The sequence below is a fragment of the Camelus ferus genome, chromosome 7, assembly GCF_009834535.1.
Source record: "Camelus ferus isolate YT-003-E chromosome 7, BCGSAC_Cfer_1.0, whole genome shotgun sequence".
Taxonomy (NCBI): Eukaryota; Metazoa; Chordata; class Mammalia; order Artiodactyla; family Camelidae; genus Camelus; species Camelus ferus.
In genome coordinates, this window is record NC_045702.1 from 60806868 (window position 1) to 60828259 (window position 21392).

The 21392-nt window shown below is 34.2% G+C and overlaps 1 protein-coding gene across 6 annotated transcripts in view; it reads left to right on the plus strand.

The window, feature by feature from the left end:
• SGCE (sarcoglycan epsilon) overlaps positions 1-21392 on the plus strand; it is a 64690-nt gene that overhangs the window by 24575 nt on the left and 18723 nt on the right. For all 6 annotated transcript variants that reach the window (XM_032483986.1, XM_032483984.1, XM_032483983.1 and 3 more), the window contains 4 exons: positions 1475-1597; positions 3275-3432; positions 8987-9059; positions 13338-13536. In XM_032483986.1, the coding sequence (XP_032339877.1) occupies positions 1475-1597; positions 3275-3432; positions 8987-9059; positions 13338-13536 (553 nt within the window). The remainder of the gene's footprint in view (positions 1-1474; positions 1598-3274; positions 3433-8986; positions 9060-13337; positions 13537-21392) is intronic.

A 21392-nucleotide genomic window follows, 5' to 3' on the forward strand; every position in this document is an offset into this window, starting at 1 on the left:
TTAGGGGATGCCATGGAATCCAACTGGTGAAAAATCTCCAATTCTCATCCTCACTATTTTCCTATGATTCGTTCATTCTTGAATGGGAACCATTTTCACAGGTGAGTAAGTTGTTCTAAGGTAGAAACTGGGTACTCCAAATGCCATAGGAAGATTGCGTTCAGATGCTAGTACAAAACAAGTCAGGAAAGAACGAGTCTCCCTGCATACCTGGTTTAAACCTAACTTGCGGCTTCCTTTCCTCTGCTACAGAGCCTTTGAAGTTGTGTTTTTAGTAGTAAAGCTATGGCTATGTGAAGCTCCAAGCCAAATATTTTAGTTCCATTTCCCATTTTTGGCAGCCATCCACAGAACTGCAGGGACAAGTTTTCACAGATAAAGAAACATTTTGTGGGAGTTGCTATTTTTATGCTGAAAAATTTACTGTCAGTGATTTTGCCATCCAGGGCTTTTAGTTAGTCGTGAGCTTGAAGTGAGCAGCCTTGAGTTCTTAAGGTTAATGACTACATTTACAAATCTATCAGTGACTAAGAGAAAGAACTTACCTGCTAGAGTTTATCTGTTTAAAAATTGCAGCCACTAGCCAAACAGGAAGATAGAAAACCGAAAAGAGATTGTAGAGGTGACAAGGGTAATGGCAGTAATGTGTTGGTGGAGATGATGATATCAGAGGAAAAACGATAGGTTGAAACTAATCAAACCAATTTGGTCATTTTAATGTACTCACATCATATATCTTAAGTAACCAGTGAATCATGAAATCTGCCCCATTTCACTTGAAGAAATGATTTGCACTGAATTTTATTATGTAACTGTTACTGCTTATTTAGGAGGTAGCATTATAGACTAGATTATATGTGTGAATTGTTAATTGTCAAGATCAGGTAAAGTGGAATAAATCACTTCTAGGAGAGAGATGAGGAGTAATACTCAACAAAAGAGTATCCAGTGCATTTTTATAAGAATATATGAAATTCACCTTACATAAATCAGTGGTGGTTTAAGGTCTGATGTGCTTTGTCTGGCAAACAGTTAAATACAGTGGAGGTTCTTACCGTTTAAAAAGTACTCTTTATACCTTGCTTTGAAAAAAGGAAAAAAAATACACTGTAGCAATCATATAGTTGGTCAGTTCTCATGAGGTATTTTGTTGGTAATAATTTCCATAAAAACTTACCAAAAAAGATACGATGGATGTCTTTATTATATAATAACAATTAAAAATATTAAATGTGCCTAATTCTGCTTACACAGTATTTGAAATGTCTATAAACACACCAGGTTGAGAGTTGTTCCATGTTTTGTCTTAAAACCACTTCCCTTTAAAACAAACTTCTTAACAATATTTTGCATGTTGCTTCAGTTTTCTCAGAAATTTCTACATAGTGAAACCTTTCTTCAGAGTGTAAGTGGATTATCAAAAGCAGATCTCATTATTTGTCTTTCTATCTCTTATCTTCCCTCTTGTTTTCAGTGTACACTATTTTCTCCAGGGTGCACTCTGACCGGAATGTCTACCCATCTGCAGGTGTCCTCTTTGTTCATGTTTTGGAAAGAGAGTATTTTAAGGGGGAATTCCCACCTTACCCAAAACCTGGTATGTTCTTGGTGGGGAAAAAAAAGTGGTTAATGTACTAAATTTTCTTTTTGCTCAGTGTGCATCATCTAAATGATACATGGGCAGATATTTGTAGCATTAATTGAAATGGTCTGGATGTGTGATAAACTGATTGTTGCAGGATATTTTCCAATTTAAAATTAGAAATTTAATTACAGAAGAAAATAATTCATTTCTGAACTTTAAAAAAAGCATATTTCTGATTTCCCAGTCTTGAGTTTTGTTCTTCTGACAAATGATCTACCTGTATTCTCATAGAAATAATTGTAGCTGTACAATTGTGATTTTTACATATTAAGACTTAGAGTCTTACATAGTACATTGATTTTTAGGAAACTACATATGTTGTAGAAGATTATGAAATATGATATTAAGAAAGGGTTCTCAAGAAAGCTTTTACAATGTGAGATAATTTTATACAACTAAATAATAGTATAATGGAGATTAATTTTTCTTCAAAGTAATAGCAATTATGAAGTCTTATTTAATTTACTATTGGTTTAAATTATGTTATATTGGATTGTCACAAAAGCCAACAAATTAATGAGGATATAGAAAGAATAACAAGAGAAAAATATATTGTTATTATAACTCTTATTTAAGTAACAAATAAAAGTGAATTTTTTGAAAATTATAGCATTAGAATTAATATAAACATTATTTTTATGGATTAGATGATGAATAGCATACCTAACAACACTCATAAAATATAGTTAAGCATGTTCTCAGCAGCGCTCAAGAAAAAAAGGTGGTCTTTTCATCAATTATTTAAAAACTGTTTCCTTGTGAGGCGTTCTATGTTTGCAAAACTATACAGCTCAACCTTTTGAACAGCTGCTTCAACATTGGAGAAGAAAACATGTAGTTAAGAGCATAGTTTCTGGAGTCAGCCAAGATTAAATTCTATTTCAGCACTTAATAAGACCATGAAGAATTAACATGGAAAATTACATATTTCATTAATAAAATCAAGGCTAATAATAGTACTACTTTTATTGATATATTTGAAAATCAGATGAAATAAGGCCTGTAGAGGCCAGGCACAATAACAGGGCCAGGCACATGCTAGTCAAATGATGCTGTTATTATTGTTTATTATTAATAAATGTCATATTATTACAGTTCTTCTGAATTTGTAACATCTTTTTCAACTCATCCTCCAATGTTTTTAAATTGCATTATTTTTGTTTTGGTGACACTTTAAAAATTTTGAGATATCCTTTAAGATTAGTTTGATAGTGTTCAGAGTTTCATCAAAGGAAGGTTTCTCAAAAGAATGAATATACCAGAATGACTGGGAGATTTTCCTGAAAGGTAACTGTCTTATTGGCAGAACTTTTTCACTGCTATGTGACCAAAAAAAAAAAAAAAAAAAAAAAAGAAGAAGAGGAAAGAAAGAGAGAAAAGGAAGGAAAATTGTATGAATATACTTTTCTTTGTTTCATCAGATTTCTAGACAAACTAAACAACCAAAAGGATTGTTTTCTTTACATGAGGCCCTAATCTAAATTCCCAGATGGATTTTTTTTTTTTGGTGTGTATTTAATTTGCTACAAATATAAGAAAAAAATTTAGACAGACATATTTTTATTGGAACTATCAAAGCAACGTTTGAAAACAACTGTCTCATAACTTGCTTCTGTGTTTCTTGTCTAGGTGAGATTAGTAATGATCCCATAACATTTAACACAAATTTAATGGGTTACCCAGACCGGCCTGGATGGCTTCGATATATCCAAAGGACGCCATATAGTGATGGAGTCCTATATGGGTCTCCAACAGCTGAAAATGTGGGGAAACCAACAGTCATTGAGGTAATTTACTTAGATAGAGCAAAATTATATAAATGTATATATATTATATATATTAATTTGAGTTTCAAATGTTGTAATTACAGTTATGTGGCAGTGGGAGTCAGTATTTTTGCATGGAAACACACTAGATAACATTTGGAAATGTACCATCCCTTTCTGTTCATTTACAAAGTTTTTTTGTTTCAGCTTTTATATAAAAAGGGGCTAAATTAGTGAAAAAAACAACTGAGACATTTAAAAGAAACAGATTACTATAATACAAATTCTATTGAAGAAAATGAATACAAACTTCAAAACTGATTCCCTCCGAATTTTAATTTCGTATGTCATGTTCATTCAAATACAGTCACTAAGCAGACATCTAATGAGCCCCTCCCATGTGCTAAGCTTTATGACAGGTGGTGGTAGGAGAATGATGAATGGTAGCTGTGTCCCGTCATGTCTTCAGTCCAGGGGTTGAAGCACTGGAATGGAAAGCCACACTTAGCCAACACTGACATAACTGTTATAATAAGAAGGTGCTGTTTGATGCAGAGTTGTAAGAGGGTAAATAGAAATTCACAAAGTAGAAGGAAGGCTATTTTAGGCAGAAGATACAGCACATCAAAATCTTGGAGGCATAAACAAAACCAGACGGTCTTAGGGAACTCCAAGTGTGGCTTGAGGACAGGATGCAAGCCAGAGGGCAAGTGATGGGAACAGAGGTGTCACTGTTGCTAGGGGCAGATCTTTGAGGGCTCTGTAAGCCATGCTGCATGTTTAACCTTTATTTTGGAAATGGTGGTGTTAATAATTAATCAGATTTTTATCAGTACCTGGTTTCATACCTGGAAGATATTAGAAATTAAAACAACAACAAAAGCAATGATGACATTGACCCTTTAATGAGAATTAATCTTTTTAAAAAATGAATGAGTATAAAAGCTAAAAATGTTTCATTCTTTACTATATCCAGCAAAATCAGAATTATAATGGCATTTAATGACAGGAGAGTCCTACTATAGTTTTAGGCCCAGATGCCTTCAGGATCTTAAATTGGAATTTAACTGTTCAATTCCATAAGGATTTCCTGGTACTGACCAGGGCAGCAGCATAGGAACTGTTAGTGAAATTGTTGAGAGTTTGTACAGGTCCTATATGGCATGTTTTCTACCTGGTACAAACTCTCAAGGGATTACATCCTTTGAGTTTTTCTCCAAAGTCTTAATCAGCCATGGATTGTGGATATGAGCTTCCATATTGGCTAAGAGAAGACGGTGTTTCTTCCTTTGAGCTGAAGTTTGTATTAATGTGACTTTTCAATGATTTCTGTCTATAAATCTGTTTTTTTAAGATATAAATATGTGTAGCTATAAGTAAAAAAGTTATTTTGAGTTATTGTCAAAATGATTGTTAAAAATATTCAGGAAGTTATAAAAGGAATATATAAATGTAAGTTATCACATTGCTAGATTAAAAAAGAAAAATAGCACAATCACCCTGAAAGATGCAGAGAAAGCATTTAATAAAATTCAACACCTATTCTTGATAAGAAAAAAACAACTCTTAGCAAACTACGAATAGAGCTGAACTTCCTTAACCTGATAGGTTATTTACCAAAAATAATAGCAAATACCATTTTTAATGGAAACAAACTCTAAAAGAATTCCATTTAAATTCAGGAACAAAACAAGAGTGACCCCCTCTACAACATCTGTTACAGAATATATTAGAAGTCCTATCCAGGGCAGTAAAGAAAGAAAAAGAAATTTTTAAAAATTCTTAAAAAATTAAAAAAATCAAAATTAAAAAAAAGTTTTTGAAAGGAAGAAATAGAATAGTAAATGATATGAAGAGTCCATAGATTATTAAAACCTTCAGAAAGCCTAGCAGTAAACTACAGCATCAATATAAAAATTTAGTTACATTTCTACACCAGAATAACAAGTATTGAGAAAATACATGTTTTTAAAACATGCTATTTTTAATAGCAACAAAAATTACAATATACTTAGAATAAATCTAACAGAAGATACTCAAGGTCTGTATGGGGAAAATTATAAAACTTTATTGATATTAAAGAATTCCTATGTAAATGAAAAGATCATTGGTTCAGGGATATGAAGACTCAAAATCATAAAGGCATCACTCTCCCCAAATTGATCTGTAGATTCAGTGCAATTTCAACAAAAATCTCAATAAGTTTTTCATGAAACTTGACGACTAATTCTAAAATTTATAAAGGAGATAATGGCTTAGAAAAATCAAGACAATCCTAAAGAAGAAAAAAGAGGGGAAAGATTTCTTTCCTCTCCAGAAATCAAGATTTATTATAAATCTTTAGTAATTAATCATAAGGTTGTATTGATAGAGGGATAAATAAATTAACCAGTGAATAAAATAGAGAGCCCAGAAACAGATCCATCTACATAAAAAGTAATGATACATGTCTAAAGAGATAGTGCCACCGATCACAGATTAGGGAAAATAAGGTCTGTTCATTGGCTGGTGCTCAGCTATATGGCAAACATAAAATTAAATTCTTATTTCACAGTAAGTACAAAACTCAAGTCTAGGTAGGTTAAGGATTTAGCAAAATTTTAAACTATTCTATGAAAATGTAGAAGAATATCTTTCTGAGTTTGAGAATAGGGAAGGATTTCTTAAATAACATCTAAATATTTTTATTTAAGAGAAGAGATTGATAAATTTTACCATATTAAATTTCTGGACTTCTGTTCATCAAAAGAAAACATTAAAAAAAAAAACCCACATGCTGGAAGGTGATATTTTAAATATATATAGCTGACTAGTTATAAGTATGTAAAATATAAAAGAGGACTCCTACAGTTTCAATAAGAAAAAGACATGAATAGATATTTCACTGAAAAGGAGACTTAAATGCCAATTAAGTAAAGACACTTACTTTCATCAGTAATGAGGAATATTCAAATTAAGACTGCAGTGAGAATTTTACAACAGTAAAATTCATTACCGTGGACGTGGGAATTGGCATAACCATTTCGGAAAAACTGAGTATTTCACATAGCTGAGTATCACTGTACCCTGTGATTGAGCAGCCCCACTTCTAGGTATACACGTAAAAGAAACACTTGCAAATGTCCACCTGAAGGCATGCACAGTCATGTTCATTGAGCAATGTTTGTATAGCAAAACACTGGAAACCCACAAAGCATTTGAGACCCAGGAGTCTCTAAGTCTGTATTGTGGAGTATTCACACAGTGAACATTCATAGTAACAATGAACCTAAGTTTGCCTGGCAACATGAACGAATGTTTTGAATGTAATGTTGAAAAAAAAAATTCCCAGAAGACTACATAACAGTTACCATTTTGATAGAGCTCAAAACCCAGCTAACTGAACAATATATTTTAAGCATACATGCATTTATAATAAAACTGTATTTTAAATGGCTGGGATGATAAACACAAAATCCAAAATGGCTGCTCTGGTTGGAGAGAGTCAAGGGGCTAGGATAGAAGAGAAACATATGTGTTGAGCCAGGATTCACTGTGGTTCATTACATCTAAATACCAACATAGAATATTATGAATATGTATCAAGTAGTATGCTAAAGAGATGATGATGAAAACTTACATATCTTTCATCTAACACAAGTAGTGATTTATCTGTAAATAACTCATTTCTACATCCATGTATAATAATGTTTTCAGTATTTAAAAGTATTCCATTAATAATATAATTAAAAGATTTTAATTATATAAATCCACAATTATAAATACATTTATTCAAATAAATCCACAATTTGTTCAGTAGATATTTATTAAACATCTAAAAAAGATCAGCCACTATTTTAGAAATAGGGGATCAAAAAAAGCACATATGCATGCACTCCTCTGCTGTGAAGGGCTTCACGTCATGACGACAAGTAAAATTTGATTGAGGATATTACAGTATTTAAATATCTCATTAGAAGTGATAGAAGGATTGCATTCTGTTATAGCTGTTAAAATTAAACATTAACTATAAATTCAGATAATAAAATTCTTCCTCCTGATTTATGAAAGGTTCTTCACTCTTGTGTAGCCTATGATTTAAAAAAAAAAGCTTATTAGAATTTATGAAATTTATAATAATGAAATTTGTGATAATCATGGGAAGGCTCACCATAAAAATATTACCATTAATTTGAAAATACCTAATCTTTCTGAGCATTAACTTTGAGATATTACTTCAAATAGTATCTAGTATTTTTTTTTCCATTGAGAATATTCTTAAGTTTTTTCCAGGATAAACTTCTAAAATCATGAAAATCCCCAAATGTTTTCTGCATTTTTTTTCTTTTGCTCTTTGTGAGCAATAGTGCCTAGTTGATTTTAGTGGCTAGTCTTAATTTTAGTGTTCAGTGAGAACCTAATTGATAATGTGTCCCAACAGAGAGCAGCAAAGAAGTCATTAAATCCAAAAGAAATTTGACAGATTATGGAGAGAGGTCTTTTAATTTTGTGGAATAATATGTTTTTCAGAATATATACTTTTAAATATTGTTAAGGTTTGGAAATTTTTATTCCAAAATTCGGGTTTTTCACTCTTCTCTCAAATAATATTTCTGATGGCTGTAATGTGTTTTATTTAAAGCTCATATGTGATGCTATTAAGGTCTTTGATACTTGTTCTTAAATATGCAAGATATTTCTTTTTCAGTTTCAATCAGTTTTGTCCTGCACTCTCATCTCAGTGTCAAACTACAGCTGCAATGACTGCCAGAAGGCTAGTGCTGGGATGCTAAGACTTTTACACAATCAATTTGGTTTTTTTGGTTTGGTTTGGTTTGGTTTTTTTTGAGGTACTGCAGGCCTGAATGAATGATTTAATACCTGTTATAAGTTAATCATTCCTTGATTTTTTTTTTTTAAGCCGTATCTTGTTGTTGGCCTTTGCTTTGTTTGTTGTTTGCAGTGGCTGTTTCTGAGTTGACTTTGATGTAAGTTCATTGGCTCTGCAAACATTTACTAATATTGGACTCTGCAAAGGGATTGATTTTTGTTTTGAGCATGTGCCATAAGCTGCATAGATTGTGATTCCTCCTGCTTTATTTCCATTTTGAGATATGATTTCCAAACAGTTATTTTATGACATTTTTTGAGTGGTTGGTGTGCAGTTTAGTACTGAATGCAAACAATACAAAGATGTGCTGGTATGATCCTTAAGTTCCATTTAAAAGTACACAAATATATTGTTTGGTTTTTTTTGAAATTTTAGAATGGCACTGGTAAGTGATTCATAATGGTTAATCCATTTACTAATGATGCATCTGCATTACTACTAGCACTTAACAGCCTTCTATAAAAGGATTTTTCTGATTTTAACTTGTTGTTTTAGCATGTTAAATAGACCTGACTAATTATCTATTTTCCCATAATATTGCTAAAAGCTCTGAGTCCTTGTTGCTCAGAGAAGGAATATTTTGTAAGTATAATAAACAAATAATGAAAATGGAGAGAAGGACAATTTGTTTTCATTTTCTCCTTAATGAATTTCATTTTCCAAATAACATTTCACTTCCTTAATATGATTTTCTTTTTCCAATAGATAACTGCCTACAATAGGCGTACTTTTGAGACTGCAAGGCATAATTTGATAATTAATATAATGTCAGCAGAAGGTAGGTATGGAAAAATAAGTCACTGATTGTTTCCTTATTTGTAAGAAGTATTTCATTATGTTTAATATGTATGTAAAACATAGTGAAGGATTTTAAAGTACCATGAACCTGCTATAACTAATGAAATAGTAAAATATAGAAAAGAAACTAAGCAATATTTAATTCATTATAAAGTATCATGATGCATTATGGTGCTGAAAAGCTCAGGATGGGGAGCCAAATATCTATGTCACTTATTTCCAGACCTGTGATTGCATCATCTGTAAAATGGGACTAAGAATACCATTTCTCTCATAAGTCTAGGATAAGGATTCCATCAGTTAAGATTCAAAATGTGCTTAACATAGGGCTGAACATGCAACACGTGATCGATATTATTTTACTTTAATACTTGCATAGGTGGTCCAATTGTATGTGACAAGACAGAGTTGTTGACAGACAAAAATAAACCACAACTTGGGCCACAGTCTCCTTTCAGAATAGCTAATCATGCATCAATAATTGCTGGAGTCCATCAGCGGTTTAGATTTACATATACCCAAACTGTAAGTGATGACTAAGATGTAAAAGGTTAAGGACACAGAAGATGCTCCAAGAATTACACTTAAATATTCTGACCCTATTTTGGCATTTGATTGGGAAAAGTACATACCACTAAAACCTTTGTAGTTAAAATTTATAGATCATGGAATACTATACCAGATATCATTTATTAGGGTAACAGGAGAAGAACTAGTACAGCATTTACCCCCCAAAATACAAGAACACAATCATGCATCCTGGATAGGAAAATTCTTACTTCTATTTACTAGTACAATTAAATACAAATGAATGAATACAACACATTTTATCAGAGCCTACTAATTTGGAATTCATAGTGACTTAGGAAGGGCTGGGTTGAAAACTGCCTTTACACTATATGAAAGAAAGCAATTTCTGTAGAATTGATGACACAACACATAATTGGGGAGAATGCGTGAAGCTTTTGAACCCCTTAAAATGAGATTTACCCAGGCATTTTAGCTGTATAAATTGCAGACAACAAATGTGCTCATTTAAAATTTAGAGTGACCTTCATATATGAAAAGAAAATTCAAGTACCTGTCCCATTGGCCTGGATGGAAGACCCACTATTCCACCTCCTAAGGACTTTTGGTAGGTATCCATGTTTGGATCATGGAGATTTTTATTCTTGACTCCAGTTGTAATTGGATACCTGCATCTAGTCCAAGCTGTTCTTATAGAATTGGAATACCCTTAGTGAGCAGAATGGCTATGAAATTTCCTTTCTCCTTGAGAATCTACCAGTATGATTATATGCTTCCATTACAGTGGGCTTGGACCACTACCTCGGTATTACGCTCTCAGGGGGACTCAAAATCCTATGTCAAGTATGGAAGTCCGTACAAACTGAAAGGTAGCCTGGTGTGCAGTTTGAACCTCTTCCCTGTCAAGTCTGGTCTCAGTCCTATTGATACAGAGTACGTAGGCATCCTAACAGGAGATGCTGACATGTGGGGACCCACGTTCAAGCGGATACTAATGGAAGACTGCTAGATGACTGTAAGTTGGTATTAGGGGCTATTTATCTAAATGAGAGGTGAGGAAGGCTGAATACACGGGTTTTGAAAGCCTCCTTTCACATAGAGGTCAGTGGCCAAAACTCTGAAAAGCAGTGAACCAAAATGGGAGGCATTTTTCCTTGCTCGTGTAGATGGAATTATATGAGCAGTAGGATGTAAATCTTTGAGCATGGCCTACCCACGTCATTTCTCCCAGATAAGGTTAGGAAAAGAAGTAACAAGAGTTGAATATTAGGATAGCCATGCTCATCAGTCCAACTCCCTGCCCAGCTGCCTCCTGCTCTGGGAGACCTAATGGGAAATCAGTCATGTAGAATCACACAGCATGGAGCTCAAGGAAAGTACATAGAGTGATTCTCTAAATTGGGTTTAGTGCCTCAGAGGCCTGCCACCAATCTGTTGGCCTACTGTTCCCTTGGCCTCTGTGATGTCCAAATATAGCAGGCATGGGATTTCCCCAAAGTTAGAAAGCTACTGTGAGTCATCTCGGGGAGACCTGGCAGCAGCACTTGGCTGGGTAGACGGCAGGCAGCTGCACAGCCTGGAGCCTTGAAGGGGTGTGGCAGCAGCGGGTCTCAGAAAGGAGCCGTGAAGGGGGGGTCACATGGATTAGGGAAGCCAAAAAACAGTTCTCCAAAGAATAGCATTGATAATAAGGAAAAAGTTTTGCACGCTTTTTTAGAAAAAGTAGATAGAAAAACACTGAATGACAGTAATAGATGATAGATTTCTAGCATACTCAAAAGCTATTTGGTATTATTTATAAATATTATTTATTGCCAAGAAACTGTTCTTCATGACATTTTTTTGCATAACTATTTTTCAGTATGGGGGAAAATGTAGCATGATTAAGCTGCTGTTTTTCCGTATAAAGCAGGAAATGTGTCTGTATAAAACAGGAAACTTATCTACATAAAAGAATAAACATCATATTTTAGAAGATTGCAGATGGGCTATACATCAAACAAATCTAACAAAATCATAAGAAGAATAAGTCACAGTGTAGGAGATGAGTAAAGAACCTTCTGTGATTAGGGCTTTGAAAAACTTCATCTCTGGGAAGAGACACCACACTCCAGAAACACTTCTGAAAACTCGAAAGCCAGAATATCTCCCTGACTTCAACTCTGACATCCAATGTCCTTTAATATTAAAGGAGCTTCATAATAAATGAGGTCATCAAGATTTCAGTTACTCATTATATAACTTTTATTTTTCATTTATTAAATAAGAGTGGAGTACTTTACAGATAGTACATGAGTTTTAATGAAATAAATCAGAGTATGTGTGTGTGTGTATATGTATATATATATATATATATATATAGTATAATTACTGTTGGGGACTTTAAATCTGTGTATGGTCCAGAAGTTTTTTTTCTTTATAGGGCAGAATCCAAGTAATCAACCTGTGCATATTATTATAATAATTGCTAACGTTTAATGTTTTCTGAGTTCTTACTCTGTATTGGGAGCTCCACTGAGCTCTTTATAAATACAGTCTCCTTTAGCTTAAATAAAAGTCATATGAGGTAAGTTCAAATGATCTAGAGATTAGCTTCTGCTTCTGAAAGTATGAAGAAATGTACAAGTACCTGCTCATCTAGTGGTTGTGAGTATTAAATATAGTAATTTACCTCAGTCTCTTAGCTTGGCCTGCCTCATAGTAAGTATTCCAAAAATGTTGCCTTTATTATTACAGAAATACTATTAAACAAAAAGAAAACTATTTTTTGTCATAATTGGACAACCAGAATATAGGAAATTATAGTTTGTAATTCAAAAGTAATATTTGAGAAAGTAAAATAAATTATACTTATTTAGAGCTTCTTATATTGAGAATCTGAATTGGACTTTGAGTTGGTTTACAGTATTACTTTCTGGAATCTTTAGAGGGAAATGATTGATGAGACATTGAGGGGGAAAAAAGCTAACTAAATCTCTAACAACATGAGATACAGAATTTCATGAGAAATTTAAATTATGATTTCTCTAAAATATTTAATTATGGAGTGATGAAAAGAGTGAAATTGCTGTGATTTCAGAGTTGTTAATGAAAATATGATCAATAATTATTTCAGTAAAATGTAATGTTTTAGCATACACCAAAAGATCAATAATACTGCATGTTGTAAAAATACGGTATTTCATATCATGTGTAAACAACCCGCAAGAAAGTACAGATATTTTATAATGTGTTCTCTGTTTGGAAAGGATGTTGCTCTGTGCCTCAGCTTGCTCCCCTGTCCAAATGGAAATAGCAGTACCAAAGATTGTAATGATTAAATTTATGATGTATTTGAAAAAGATCTGTGAGTTTTAAAACACTACAAATACAAAATATTTTTCTAAGTTCTAGAAGTGCACCTTCTACCTGGGTGCATTGGCAGAGTCAAGAGGCCAGCAGATGAAAGAGACAGATAGGGCATCTTTTCTTCTTGCTTTTTTTCCTTAACTGTGTATTGCCCTGCTGTTTGCCAGATTTGATTATATTGTAGATAAAATTCTGGGTCAAATATATGTTATGTTTTTAGATGCATCCTCTGTTATATAGAAAAGCCTTTAAAGTCAGTAATAATACTGTTCCTCAGAGCCAGGATTGTGACAGAAATCAATAAATCTCAAATTATTCTTTTGTTTCCCTTTCAAAAAACTATTTCATTAAAGATATGCATACCCTTTTTCACCAACATTAGACTTCCCGTTACCATACCAAGCAGAATTCTTCATTAAAAATATGAATGTAGAAGAAATGTTGGCCAGCGAGGTTCTTGGAGACTTTCTTGGGGCAGTGAAAAATGTGTGGCAGCCTGAGCGTCTGAACGCCATAAACATCACGTCGGCCCTGGACAGGGGTGGCAGGGTTCCACTTCCCATTAATGACATGAAGGAGGGGTAAGCAGACCTTTATCTTTTTGCCTTCAATATGGATTTTTAAGTATGATGATCTTATCAAACTTATTATAGATGGAAGGTGGCCTGTTGCATTTTTCTTTTTAATAAGAAATAGGTATTGTAAAGACGTGAAAAAACTAGCAATTTTCTATATTGACAAAGAGGTTACATTAATGGCTCTTTATATCTGATGTTCCAGGCTGTGAAATCTAATTGTAGATCAGGATCAGCATCATAAATTATAGCACTAAATCTTTTGTACCTTCCATAGAGAAGCTGCTTATTTACGGCCCTGAATTTCAAAGGAAATTGATGCCCCAGTTATCAGCTGCAGGACATGCAGACTTCTGTAACTTTATTCTAGGAAAGTATTTCTTCGCCTTTAACATTCTTTCCACCATGTGGCGGTGATTGATGGCTGGGGTGGATTTGAAATCCATTCCTAAAGTCTGGCCTTGTCACTCACAAGCTGGGTGACATTGGGCAAAATGCTGCACCTCTCTGGGCCTCAACTTCCTCATCTGCTCCAATGGGGATGGGAGTCTTCCCCAGGGTTGTTATAATGATAAATGATACCATGCATTTGAAAGGGACTTGTCTATTCTCAAGACTTACAGATATGAAGTATGATTTACACCCTTGAAGAGGTTAAGAAACACTCCTTATGCCTGGGTAAACTGATAGATTGTATGAACCTATCAAATTAAATTTTACTCTTTAATTTTTAGTCTGTAAATTGAGGCAGCTTTGCCTTTTTTTTCTTTCTTTCTTTTTTAACCAATCCCATAAATGTATGAGATACAGGATAAATTACATTTTGTATCACATACCCCTTTCCATCTCCTCCTTTGTCCATGGTCTCAGTAACATTTTTATACAGATGATATCTGAGATTAACTAAAATACCTGGATTAATAAGAATTAAGTTTAAGGGCACCTTTAACGGAGGACTTTGTTGGAAATAAGGGAAAAGATCACAAATAGCATGGATGACATATGAGGGAGAGGGCAGAATGGGGATAAGGGATAAGCAGTGAGCTGTAAAGTCCAACTTACAAATTTCAGAATTAAACTGTACGTTGTATGGTACAGTAATAGATTTTGAAGTCAGTCAAGCACACATAGAAGTGCTTCGAGGAAAATCGTTGCTTTATCTCTTGACCATCTGCTGGTTGGCTTTCTCTATGAAAACATAATTCTGGAGCTTAAAATTTTACTTCACAGGTACAACGTGGTTCTCTTTCTCAGTCAGTAATTAAAGTAGAACCATGGAAAGAGATGAACAGGGGTATCACCCCTGAAAAGTAAGGAATCTTTCCAATGGTTACTTAAAGTAATGTGTTCCACAATGACTGTTAAAACAGTGGTCAGAAGATGTTGGAGGAAGCAACGTGAAAACCAAGCATTGGTAGAGTTTTCCGTAGTTGTGCTTTCTCCTGGGCTCACCCCCTCCCTAATCAGTAGTGTAGGTGTCACCAGTAGAGGCACTTTTAGAAATAACTAAACTAAATTGAACTAATAACTCTCTAAACCAAACTTTGTCCTAAGACAGTGCTGCCCAAGTATGTCTAGCCTGAGAATTGCCAGTAGAGCTTTACTAAAAATGTAGCTAGGTTCCTGTCCTCTGATTCCCCCTAGAGATTCTGGATCTTTGAGTCTAAGGCTGGGCTTGAGTATGTGACTCTAAATTAAGAACAGAATTTTTGTCCTACAAGTACTTGTTAGAGAATTCAGTCATTAGCTGAGTGACCCCCAACACCTGCTAGCGGGTGGCATGTGCTGTCAGATATTTGAGAGAGTCAGTCCCGTGGCATTTATTTGGACCCTGTTGTCTCAGATCCCTTCCCAACTTGAAATGCTTTCCGCGAGTTTTAATTTAATGTTAAGCCGTAACCTTTACAAACTATTCATATGATAAGTCTTTTAAAATAGAATTTCTATAAATTGTACCCAACGCCAACACTATTACTCCAATATCCTTATACAAGCACCAGTGAAGTAAGATCCTACTTGAGTATAGTTCCAGAAGAAAAATTTGTCCCTGGAGATGATTTTGCATATTTTCCTTAGTTGTTGTATAATGTCATGGTAACAAAAATAGGGTTGGTTTTTTTTTTTCACCCGATTGCCTTAAATTTAGAGATAAATCCAGTACTTAACTCATCTCTTGTGGCTTCCTTTCTTTTTAATGGTGTAAACTGTGATTCTTAATTCACTTATTAAACTTTTTGACTCTGTACTTCCTTTTGAAAATAACATAGACTATAAATCCCTTTAAAAATGAAATACTGAAAAGATCGAGAGGGAGGGTTAGAGATGGCAAAGGAATTGCATCCCTTTCTTTTCTAAAATTGTATTTAAAACTATATTCATACACTTTGGAAGTATTAATTAAACACCTAATAACTATGTTCTACTTAATACTTAGTGTAAGTCTTAATCTCTGATTAAAAAAAAATCTCCATGAAATTATTTCCTAATACACATGGCAGCCAGTTTACTAACTGCAGATTTTTCCGTATTAGTCAAACCAACAGCAGATGACCAAGAGAAGCTCTCAGTAGTAGACCTCAGAGTAAACCTGCGGCCCTTCCACAGCCCAAAGCACCATTGTGTCAATCATCAAGAGCCCCGTCTGCAGCACCCCAGCTCCTTCCTCATCCTTCTTGATCTGCTTATTTTCTTCATCTCTTCAGACCTCACTGACAACTTTCAAACTGCTTCTGAATCTAACAGAAAATAATTATAAAGATTTACTTCAAAGTTAGTAAGCCTCTGCAAAGGAAGGGTGAGCCTCCTGAAAAGATTCCCTTTCACTTTCCAGACCTATAACCCCAGGGTAACGGTGCTGTCTCTGGGCATGGTGGCCGGGCCGCTTTTGCTCCCGACACTGAGCCAGAGGCTAAGGACTTGTGGGTGCATTTAGCCTGGGATAAAGCTGGTGGAAAGAAGAGCAGGTTCATATTTCATTCTGGCCATGGCAGAGCTGCCAGCCCAGGGTGAGTGATGTGGTGTAAATGGTAGTTATGAAGGGAATGATGGGGTGTGAGGATTAAAGAATATGCTCACTTTTCATAAGAGATTGTCAAACCTACCACTATTTCCTCTGGTTACCAAAGCCTGTGGATCTAGCCTCAATCAGCAACAGAGAATCCCAGTTTATTCTCTAGACAGTCTCACAAAGTGCTCCTTCTAATTTAATTGTCTGCTTTTTGCCCTGTAAAGGCCTCGGTGAGAAGTTACATTTCAGGAAGAGAATGTAAGTCAGTGGCTGCCAAAGACTGCTCTGATGCAAGGTCATAGTTCTAGGCCAGTCTGTAGTGATGGGCTGAATCTGTCCCCATGTTTGGTGATTTACAAGGTAGTCCTTTATTCTTAATAACATGCCTCCTATATTTTTTATGCAAATCTTCTGTCATTTAGGAAATGGCCATGATATGAGATTGGAATTTTTGAAAAAAGCCTTTAATAAAATAAAAATTGGAAACCAGTATAAGTCCACTTTTATAAGTATGAAAATAAATAAATAAAATCAATGCAACTATATATCTAAACTATATGTCTTTAATATCTGTTCTTAGATCTGTTCATAGATTCATTTTTTCTTTCATTTATTCAGCACTTATTAAGTATTTTTATAGGGAAACAATTTATTAATCTCTAGGATACAGTGACTTAAAGAATATAATCTATGCTCCCAGTCTGTTAGGGACCAGGCAAGTAATCAGATAATTAAAAAACAGTATTGTCCTTATCACAGTTGAGGTATTCATGGAGAGGGCTCCTCCCCTGCTTCTGCTCCACGCCAACGGTTTCACAGAGGAGATGAAGCCTGATCTGAGTTTACAATATGAATACAAATCAACCTGCTGAAAAAATGAGAACGGGAGAGTCTAGGCAGAGGGAACATCTAGGGCAAAAGCCATTAGGTGGGAGGAAGCTTGGTTGATTTGAGAACCTATTTTTTGTAGAAATTGGGGCCAGGGATCCAGGAGTGATAATAACCAAGGAGGCAAAGACCACACCATGTAAAGCCTTGTGCACCAGGAAGAATTGTTGGGCTTATATCTTTTGGAAGTATTAGGGACATTTGCAGAAAAAAAATTTCATTTTCTCGAGTAGGCCTGCAAAGCCCCATCACATGGTTGAAAGAGTGGACCAAACCCAAATGCCTTCTTTCTGCAGGCAGGAAAACTGCCCCCGCAAAAAACCTACAGGCATCTGAGCTCTGTGTGCCAGTTCCCTCTTCTGATAATTCATCCTTTCTTCTGGAAAGAGGAGCAACAAGCAGGAGAACTAGAGCTAGAAGTGACCTTTATTCTTTATTTTATTTTTTACTCTGAATTAGATTAGCTATTTAGTTTTGTTTATTCTTTATTTTTCGTCTTTTTTTTTGATTGATATTCAGAAGCGCGATGGGCTACGGGCAAGAGTCATGAAGCATTTTTATATAGAGCTCAAGAGTTCTGAGAAAATGTGTAACATGTGTGGACACTTTCTCGTCTAAACTGTCCTTTATCTCCTATTTACACAAAATAATAAAATGCATTCATTACTTGGAAAATGAGGTAAAAAATACGATCATCGGATATTTCTGGCTGTTGCTGAAAAAAGGAGAGTTTTGACTTAAATTTTTTTACCTGTTACTTGATTCTCCACATTGTATGAGTAAAGGCCTCAGTAAATGCATTTTATCTCAAAGGAAAGTGAGTTGTTCAAATTGGAAGAAAAAAAATCCTTCATAAGGAACATGTTTTATTCAGTGTACTCAATTCCCAAGATTTTGAGTTACCATGTTTTGTTAACATTGCTTGAGAGCCTTGTACTTGATAATACACTCCCATTTCATCTCTTTGAGTATATTTAAAAGTTTGAAAACATGTGGTAAGGTCATAAAGGTAAAAGATCATCCTCCTTTCACTCATAAAATTTTGAAATTTCTGCATATCAGAAAGCTAGCCTATAAAAATAGCAGCAGATGAAAAAAAAGCTGCATATGAAAACAGTAGATTATGAAAAATGCAATTTTAGCATGTATAGCATAGAATTATTACTGTTATATATAACCTCATATAAATTAAAAGTCAACATGTTGAAACTTACTGGCTAATAAGAAAAATACACATTTTTTTTTGATTTACAAGGCAAATCCAGTACCAGCTTCTCTTGAGTAATCTGGTTGCATTTTATTAACTTATTTATTTTCCCCATTTTATTGTGATATAATTGACAGTGTAACATTGGATAAGTTTAAGGTGTACAGCATGATGATTTGATATAAGTATATATTGTGAAGTGGTGACCACAATAAGTTTAGTTAACATCCATCACTTTACATAGTTAACAGTTTTTATTCTTGTGATGAGAACTTTTAAGAACTACTCTCTTAGCAACTTTTGAATATACAGTTGTTTCTGTTTTTAAACTGACTTTCATTCTGTAAACAGTTTCCCTGAGGTTAGCGAGAGAGACTGGTTTCAAGGAGAACAGTTAGGGGCTGTTGCTTCACTCTCTGTGGGAAGTGATGGTGACCAGCACTGGGGTGGTGGCAGTGGGATGGAACAGAGTGGAAAGTTGTGTTTGAGAGTTCTTTCAGGGTAAACGTCAGAGACTGATGATGGTTTGAATATGTGGGGAAAAGGACAGGAGTCAAAGATGATGGTGCTTGAGCATCTGGCCATGCCAATCACCGAGAGAGAAGAAGATCGAAGGAGTAACAGGTGGAGGTGGGGTGGGGTGGTGATGAGCTCAGTTCGGAACATATTAAGTTTGTGAAGCTTCTGGATCATCCAAGTAGAGATGAAAGTAATTTGGCAGTATGTGTCAACTGTCATAAAAATGTTTCCACTTCTAGGCATCTCTTTTAAGATAGTAACATTAAGGAATATCCACAGAGATAGTCCTTACAATATTATTTATAACATCAGAAAATTGCAAGCAACTTACATGTCTAACTCTGAAATAATTACTGACTAAATCATATGCACTTAAAAATTATATTGCTATGAAACTGTAATTACAAAGACTGTACAACATGGAAAATGCTTATGGCACATTAAGCGAAAAAGCAGGGTGCAAAATTGTATTTTAGAGATGATTGCAATTAGGTTAAAATATATGCACTTGAAAAATATTCTGCAAGGTACATTGGAAAATTAAAATCGTGATCTTGGTAATAGAAATTAATTGTTTTTAATATCCCAAGTTTTATGTAATGTTTTCATATTGCTTTTATAATTTGAGAAAAAAATAAAGCATTTCAAAACACCTAAAACTTATGCACATTTATATTATCTTAAAGTGAATTAACTTAAAATCTTACTAATTATAAATGCAAATCAATGTTATGTAAAAGCAAGAGGACTTTTAACAGTTTTTTAAATATTTCATTTCTATATTTACAAATATATTTCATAATTATCAAGGAAAAATATGGTCTTTGCTAGGTAGTTTATAAGGAGATAGAAATTGGCTTTACATGAAGCTTACAAGTAAATTGTTGTAAAAGAAATATGTATCTGTTCACTAATCATCTAAATTATTTACCAATGGTTTCTTACATCTAGTTTTGTTCTGAACTTTAAAATTTTTAACCTGATTTTAAATTTCAGTCTATTATACACTTTTTATCTCCCAAAGACACCATGTTTTTTTAAAAAATTGTCTTTCAAATGAATTGTAAGTCCTAATATAAATTTGACATAAAGAACAACCAAATGAATTTGTGTAATCGTACTCTGGGACAGAGTTGTCACCTCACAGTGTGACTTTGTACTTACATTAACACAGCTTTGAATTTTTATGCCACACTTCTATTTCATTTCATTTAAAAAACAGCTTACTGAGCTATATTTCACATATTATACAATTCACCTATTTGAAGTATATGGAGCTCAATGGATTTTAGTTTATTGACAAAGTTGTGCAGTCATTACCATAGTCAGTTTTAGAACATTTTTATCCTCCCAGCACTCCCTTTGCATACCCATTAGCAGTCACCACCACCACTACCCCCAGCCCTAGGCAACCACAATTTATTTACTTGCTGTCTCTATAAATTTGCCTGTCCTGGACATTTCATGTTAGTGGAATCATACAGTCTGTGGTCTTCTGTGACCAGCTTCTTTCACTTAGCATATTGTTTTTAAGTTCCAACCATGTTGTAGCATGTACTGGTACTTCATTCATTTTTATGGCTGAGTAATATTCTATTGTATGGATCCTCCATCTTTTATCCATTCATTAGTTGATGAGCATTTAGGTTGTTTCCACTTTTTGATGTTACAAATAATGTTCCTAAGAACATTTATGTGCAAAGTTTTTTATAGGCATATGTTTAAATTTCTCGTAGGGCACTTACTTAGGAGTGGAATTACTGGGTCATATGGTAACTCTGTATTTAACCTTTTGAGGAACTACCAGACTGTTTTCAAAAGCAGTTACACCATTTTACATTCCCACCAGCAGAGTAGGAGAGTGCCAATTTCTCCACATCCTCTCCAGCTCTTTCTATTAGCTATTATTTTCATTATAGCCATCCTGATGGGTATGAAGTGGTATCTCATTGTGGTTTTGATTTCTACTTTGCTGATGGCTAATGATGTTGAGCATCATTTCATACACTTATTGGACATTAGTGTATCTTCTTTGGAGAAATATCTATGTCTAGTCCCTTATTAAATATATGATTTGCAAGTATTTTCTTTCATTCTTTGAGTTGCCTTTTCACTTTCCTGATGGTGTCCTTTGGATCACGAAGTTTTAAATTTTGATGAAGTCCAATTTATTTTTTTTCTTTTAATTCTGGAACTATTGGTATCATATCTAAGAAACCATTGCCTAATCCAAGGTGATGA